Here is a 7753-nt window from a genome sequence, read left to right on the forward strand (position 1 = left end):
AGATAACAATTATGAACAGGCATGGAATATTCTGGAAGAAAGGTATGAAAATGAGCGGCTAATTATCGATTCCCATATTCGTGGTCTTCTTAACCTGAAAAGAATGACTAAAAAATCATCTAAAGCGCTTCGGGAACTGTTAGATGAATGCTGCCGCCATGTCGATAGTCTAAAGTTTCTGAAACAAGAACTAACCGGAGTGTCCGAATTGGTTATCATCAACGTGCTGACTAATACGTTAGACAAGGAAACGCGTGAGCATTGGGAATCATCTTTAACGCATGGACAGCTGCCAAGCTACAGTAACACTATCGAGTGTTTGAGAAGTCGTTGTCTTGTTCTTGAAAGGTGTGAGACGGCTAATCCAACAGCGCATGCCGTCACGCCTGCTGTTGCAGTAACATGCGAGCTGTGTGGGGGACAGCACCCTAATTTCAAATGTGGTATTTTCCGTGATATGACGATTGCACAACGAATCTCCAAAGTGAAAGAAGCGAAACTGTGTTTCAACTGCCTCCGCAAAGGCCATCGTAGCAACACGTGCCAGTCCGAAAAGGTATGTGTAAAGTGCGCCCAGAAACATCACACTTTGTTACACATAGAAAAAAGTGATGATGTTATTGAGTCTTCAGAATCGTCGTCAATATTAAACAACACTTCTCCCCGAGATCGTGCCAGATCTGTGCCAGTTCCAGCTTCGAACGCACTGGTTAATCAAGTTTCCAGTTCCCATCAGAATCGTTCCATTTCGAAGGAAGTATTTTTGCTAACAGCCGCTGTCCAGCTAGTGGATGAAAGTGGTTGCACCCATCGTTGTCGTGCGTTGTTGGATTGTGCGTCACAAGTTTGCCTCATCTCTCAGGATATGGCCGATAAACTTGGGAAACGATCTTGGTCAACTAACACTGAGGTAAACGGTGTAACAGGAAAAAGTTGTGCCAACAAAGGTATAATGGTTACAGTGGCCTCTAGCTACAGTGAGTATAGTTTGGATGTACCATGCCTTGTGCTGCCAAAAGTTAGTGGAATGATTCCTACAAGAAAGATTGATATCAAAAAATGGCATCTCCCAGCCAACATAGAATTGGCTGACCCTGAGTTCCTGAGTTCTTTTTACCAAACCGCATTGATCTTCTCATCGGGAATCAATTCTTTTTCCGTCTCCTCAAATCGGGTCAGTTAAGGATTTCCGACAATTTACCCATTCTCCAAGAAACCGTTTTTAGATGGGTGATTGCCGGTGCAGCTGATGTTCCTGAACATCGTTTTGTATTCTCCCACGTGATCACCGAAGGAGATTTGGCTGCTTCTATTCACAAGTTTTGGGCCATCGAAGAAGTAATTAACCCGTCGTTTCCATCCGTCGAAGAGCAACAAGTGGAAGAGTATTTTGTGAAAACCCATCGCCGCAACGAATCAAGTCGTTTCGTCGTACGTCTTCCATTTCGAGACGCTGTAAGTCAACTTGATACCAATCGCGCCTTAGGGTTGAAACGGTTTTATCTACTCGAGAAACGTTTAAGCCGCCACCCTGAACTAAAACAATAGTATGTATCATTTATTAATGAATACGAAACACTTGACCATTGCCACGAGATTTTTGAAGAGAACGATGCAGCTGGATCACAGTGTTATTTCATGCCTCACCATGCTGTATTAAAGCCAACGAACACAAGCACTAAACTGCGTGTGGTGTTTGATGCCTCCGCCCGATCGTCAAAGTTATGTTTAAATGACGTCCTGCAAGTGGGTCCGACCGTTCAGAATGATCTGTTCTCCATTCTTCTCCAATTTCGCCGACACCGTTTTGCCTTTTCCGATGATATTGCCAAAATGTACCGGCAAATTTTGGTTGATGATCGTGATAAGCGGCTATCACGATCATCAACCAAAATTCATCAAGCGAATATTTTGGAGAAACCAACCTTCTGAGCCGTTGCGCATACTCAAACTCACAACAGTGACCTATGGCACAGCGTCGGCTCCGTTTTTAGCAACAAGATCTCTTGTACAATTGGCTGAAGATGAGCAATCTGAATTTCCTGATGCCGCAAAAGTAGTTCGTGAAGACTTTTATATTGACGATGTCCTTTCTGGAGCCAATACTGAATCAGAAGCCATTAGCCTCAGGAGGGACTTGCAGAAAATACTAGCCAAAGGAGGTTTCGATATTAGGAAATGGTGTTCAAATTCAGAAGTAATTCTCGCTGAAATACCTGAGGGTGAAAGAGAAAAGCTGCTGCAGATTGATGATGCCAATAATACAGTTAAGATGCTGGGATTACAGTGGGATACTCGCAACGATCAGTTTCGATATTTCTTCCAGTCAGTTGAGTATAATGTTCCTATGCCAATCACCAAACGATATGTGCTTTCACAGATTTCTAAACTATTTGATCCGCTTGGCTTTGTGTCACCAGTAATAGTAAAAGCCAAGGTGCTAATGCAAACGTTGTGGTCCCGCAAGCTTGAGTGGGACGAGACCCTTCCAGATAATTTGCTTTTGCAATGGCGTATTTTGTACAATTCTTTGCGTTTCCTAAACCAAATAAAAGTGCCAAGATGTATTATACCGTATCATGCCGATACATTAGAAGTTCACGCTTATGGAGCTTGTTTATATTTGCGTGCTACCGGTGCAGAAGCCAAATGTAATCTCCTCGTTAGTAAGTCGAAAGTTGCTCCTCTAAGTCCCATGACTATTCCTCGTAAAGAATTATGCGCAGCTCAGTTGTTGGTGCGATTGCTTATGAAGTCTATTCCTGCATTGAAATTTCCTGTCTCTAAGATTGTGCTATGGTCGGATAGCCAGATCGCTTTGGCTTGGCTTCAAAAGGATCCGAGTCGCTTAGATGTTTTCGTGCGCAACCGTGTTGCGGAAATCACCAAATATACCAATCAATTCTCTTGGCAATATGTTCGATCAGCGGATAATCCTGCAGATTTGATTTCCTGAGGACAACTTCCAGTGGAATTAAGTCAAAATGAATTATGGTGGAGTGGTCCACGTTTCCTGTGCCAAATCCCTTACAATGTTACTAGCTCTGAAGTTATTCCAGACGAAGAGCTTCCAGATCTAAAAGTCGAAGCGGTTGTCAACTTGGCGACAATCGAACTTTTGCCAGTCTTTACTGCCTACAGCTCATTTCGAAAAATGCAGAGGATTATTGCTTGGGTTCTACGATTCATCAAAAATGCAAGGATTCAGGAGAAGAAAACCCGACAGCTGTCTAAATTTGTTTCCGTAGCAGAAATGAGAGTGTCACTGAAGGCGATCGTGAAAGTTATCCAATATACCGAGTTTCGTGAAGATGTTCAGAATCAGAAGGCTGCCGACTCGTCCAAAAGACTTGCTGGACTATGTGCTACAATCGATGATGGAATCTTGAGAGTTGGTGGTCGTCTAAAACACTCTAATCTGCCTTTCGATGCCAGGCATCAAATGATCCTTCCCGGTCACCATTTCGTAACTAAACTAATCCTCCGCGCTCTTCACGAAGAAAATCTTCATGCCGGTCCTTCAGCCATCCTTGCTATATCGCGTCAAATGTTTTGGATTTTAAAAGCGCGTTCTACAATCCGAGGAGTTACTAGAAGCTGTATCGCCTGCTTTCGAACGAATCCTAAGAGAATAACTCAATTGATGGGAGTACTGCCAGAACCTCGTGTAAACCCCGCTAAGCCGTTTGAAAATACTGGAATTGATTTCGCTGGTCCTATAGCAGTCAAAGAAGGCAAGTATCGCCCGAAGATTGTTAAAGGATATATTGCTGTTTTTATATGTCTTGCAACCAAGAATGTGCATCTTGAGTTAGTGTCAAGTCTTAGTACTGAAGCGTTTCTTGCTGCACTTGATCGCTTTGTGAACCGTCGAGGTATGGTTAAGAGCATTCTCTCTGATAACGGTACTAATTTCGTCGGCGCTTCTAATGAACTTCGAGAGTTATATAAGCAATTACGATCTGAGACAATGCAAGCCAAGATCAATGATTTGTTGCTTCCGCGAGAAATCCAGTGGTGCTTCATTCTCCCAAGAGCTCCCAACTTCGCAGGCTTAGTAGAAGCTGCTGTGAAGAGCGTAAAAACTCATTTGAAAAGGACATTACAAAATGCCAAACTAACGTTTGAAGGGTTTGCTACTTTATTGACGCACGTTGAAGCCATTTTAAATTCCCGTCCATTATATGCGGTTTCTGAAGACCCAAACGATCCGCTGCCGATTTCTCCAGCTCATTTGCAGTTAGGAAGAGCTTTACAACCAGTTCCCAAGCCAACACTTTTGGATGTTAACGAAAATCGATTATCCCGTTGGCAATATTTGACGTTGCTCAGAGATCACATTTGGAAAAGGTGGTCAAAGGAGTACCTTTCTACGCATCGGTCTAGAGGTAAATGGGTCAAATCCACTGCTAATATTGAACCAGGTATGATAGTTCTGCTGATAGAAGATAATCTCCCACCGCTATCCTGGAAGTACGGCAAGATAGTGAAAACCTACCCCGGTCCTGACCAGCTTGTTCGAGTGGCCGATGTAAAGACCGCTTCAGGTGTGTTTAAAAGAAGCATTGCTAAGCTAGCTCCTTTACCAATTAAGGACAATGATGAACTTCAAGATTGTCTGGATGCCGGGGTGCTATCCACTCTTCAGTTTTGAAGTCTTCGATCTTCAACCCGGGGAGAATGTACGCAACGAAGCGTGTAATTATAATTGCTTCGGAAAATTCCACTGTTTCCAGCCATTCGATTGTTCCCGAGTATTTCAAGTGGAAAAAACCAAACACGACATTTGCCAAACGATCGAGCATCGATCCTTCCCGAAGCATGCACTCACTCGAAAGCAGAGAGAAGGAAACAGCAGTAAATATTTTGTCCCTCCACGCGCCGACAGGATAACAGCGACGAACACGCGAGCGATTGCGCGATGCTCATTGGTTCTTTCCTACCACGCCACACACGCGCCGCGCATCTGGAACTTTCCGAGTGCTATAAACCGATGCCACCAGTAGATGTAAGTTAGTTAAGTTTTGAATCTTGTTAAATTCACATCGAGAATAAAATATTTTCCATCCTGTGCTTTGTGATCTGAACAAAAATACAGTCCGCCGTGTAAATCCTTTCCGTTTCGCGTTCAATGTTGGTGTCTGCCTGGATACGCAACAACGCAGTTATTATATTACAATTTCCAATTTTTTGCTTCAATGCCCTGATGAGTAAAATTACTGATATTTACTTACTGATAGTTATCAGTAACGTACTGAAATTACTGATAGTTATCAGTAACGATTTTTAATGATAGTTCCCATGCCTATTCAGAACTCATTTACAATCAATTTATATGGATTGATTTACAATTCAACACAATTTTTTTTTTTTTTTGAAAATTACCCACATCTGTTTGTCTCAATGTTCCCAATAGGAATGTTTTATAAGAAGTAGTGAAATAGTGGTGTTAGTAAACAATTCGATGGTCTTATATTTTTTATTTTTATCTCTCATTCCTAAGATGCCATGTAGTAAATTTAATTTGGATTAGTTATGCGATTTGCCGTTAAAAATCACCTGAAAATGATCGCAATAAAATTTACTTTGACCCCCCCCCCTCCCCCCCAAAAACGACTTTTGTTGAAAAATATACTAAAAAATTAACAAATTTTTCTCTAACTGTATTATGTGATATAGATTCACAAACTTTACTTTGCAGGAAAATATCATGGATCTTGTACGTTTTATGGCGAAGCTATTCCCGATGTTTCACTGTTCCTGTTGTCTCACTGTTGACTACTTTCCCCTACATTGCGTAGTAAAGGTCTAGTTTATAGGTTTTTGAACTATGCATAAATTTCTGTAATGCCATTCTTTCTGATTCACATCAATAAAATTTTCTTGAATAAATTTCATCAATTTTTATTAACCTTCGGTTACTCACGCTGTTGCTGTAGGTTTTTGAATATCACATTGTTATAAAGTTACAAATCGCAGTTTAACTAACGTATATTCTTCAATTAACTTGTTATGAGCGAAATGCCATAATTATTCAATGCATTAATACTTTAAATTGATGGGAAAATAGATCAGCATAAACTGACATCACAGAAACGAAGCAATCAGCATGTGAGGTGTACCGCAATTGACCCCAACTGGAATTTTTCTCGTTTCTTCATTTGGAAAAAAGGTGTCTGTATGCAGCAAAACTATCAGCAAATGTAAAATGTTTAAAATGTATCCGTCTGTTGGTAGTCGAGTAATTTTGTACTATTTGTACAACTTTGTAATACATGAAAAAGTCATATAACAATTACGAAAAGAGCTAAAATGGAAAAACTGGTTTTACAAAGTCATATACAATAAATAAGAGTTTTCTATCTTCGCTGAAGAGATAGAATGTTACTGTCTTCAGCAATATTGCTAATAATAATATGCTCTAAAACTTTGCAGAACACATCAATGTGTTATATTGAAACGGAAGAAAAATAATTTTTATATTTCACTTTTAGTGGGATTAATCAAAATTTAAATTCCGCCAGATCATAGAGTTTTCAATTTCAAGAAACTCTTCCGAAGGTTTGATAAACCTAAAACCAAGTTTTCCCAGTCAAAACTCTAGTGCGCATGTCTTTTTGGTTTTGGGCCATTGTGCGCGCGATTAGCCGTGTTACAAAAGTTGGCGCGAGTGTTCAATGGTTAATGTCTTTTGATCGGCAAAACCAATTCTTCTGAAATTTTGCAGATATATTTGCAGCATTAAAACCTCTAATTTGATGCCTAAATAATTAAACTAGATAAATTATATTAGATGACATCGTTATAAATTATTGTGAATTTTAATGTAATGTATTCAATTGCTCATATTTTCAAATTGAACGTCCAACCAAAAAACAAATCAATAGTGATCTATTAGGCTATGTTACCTTTCAAATGAGACTAATAGCGCCTAAATCGGTTTACCCATCTCTAAAAAATAGGCGATAATTATTGCCTTGTCAAAGCTGGTTTTTTAAGCATAACTTTCAAACTACTTGTTTGTTTTCAATAAAACTTCCTGAAAAATTTAGCGTTAACAAGAGCTTTCATTCGATACTAAGATCGTTGAAATCGGTCATGTGGTTCCGGAGAAAATCGTGTCACGTAGTTTTCACATTTTTACTTATAACTTTTAAACGAAATGTCGGACCTCAAAACAAGTTAATACTGATATACTAGGTAATATACAAAAGTAATAGCGAACAAATCGGTTCAGCCATCTCCGAGAAACAGGCGATAGAAAAGTTGCACCCCGCACATACATACATACATACACATACACAAACAGACATTGCTCAGTTCGTCGAACCCTGTCGATTGGTATATGTGGCTCGGCCATCCGGGCCTCGGATCAATTTCGTGTTTTTCGACCAATTCCTAAACCTTTGTTATAGTATAACAAAGGTAAAAATGTAACTCGAAAAATATAGGACCCCAAAAAATAATCTATGATTGAAAAACCCGAATTAATCCACCTAGCGGTGTGACCTAGCCTTTCTACTGCTGCAATAATTATTTTTTAATTTCTCAGGAACATCTATAATTAACTTGACTATATTTTTAAATATCCGTTCCTTATTTTTCAAAATCCATATCTAAAAAAGATAACATCTGAATTTGAAAAAATAACTGAGTAGAGTATTAGATATGAAAAACGAAAAAGAGAAATTGGACTTTTTCTTAGTTGGCGCTCACTCATACCAGCAAAAATAACAAGCGCCGGAAATTATAT

General features: G+C 39.7%; 2 protein-coding genes across 2 annotated transcripts; both read left to right on the forward strand.

Moving 5' to 3' along the window:
- The first annotated feature begins 1765 nt into the window (after positions 1–1765).
- LOC128735982 (uncharacterized) lies at positions 1766–2956 on the forward strand. Its single transcript, XM_053830467.1, has one exon. It carries the CDS (start codon positions 1766–1768, stop codon positions 2954–2956), a length of 1191 nt encoding a protein of 396 aa, XP_053686442.1.
- Positions 2957–3253: 297 nt separating this feature from the next.
- LOC128735983 (uncharacterized) lies at positions 3254–4654 on the forward strand. Its single transcript, XM_053830468.1, has one exon. The coding sequence runs from the start codon at positions 3254–3256 to the stop codon at positions 4652–4654; it is 1401 nt and encodes a 466-aa protein (XP_053686443.1).
- The last annotated feature ends 3099 nt before the right edge of the window (positions 4655–7753 follow it).

Source organism: Sabethes cyaneus, chromosome 2, assembly GCF_943734655.1.
Source record: "Sabethes cyaneus chromosome 2, idSabCyanKW18_F2, whole genome shotgun sequence".
NCBI lineage: Eukaryota > Metazoa > Arthropoda > Insecta > Diptera > Culicidae > Sabethes > Sabethes cyaneus.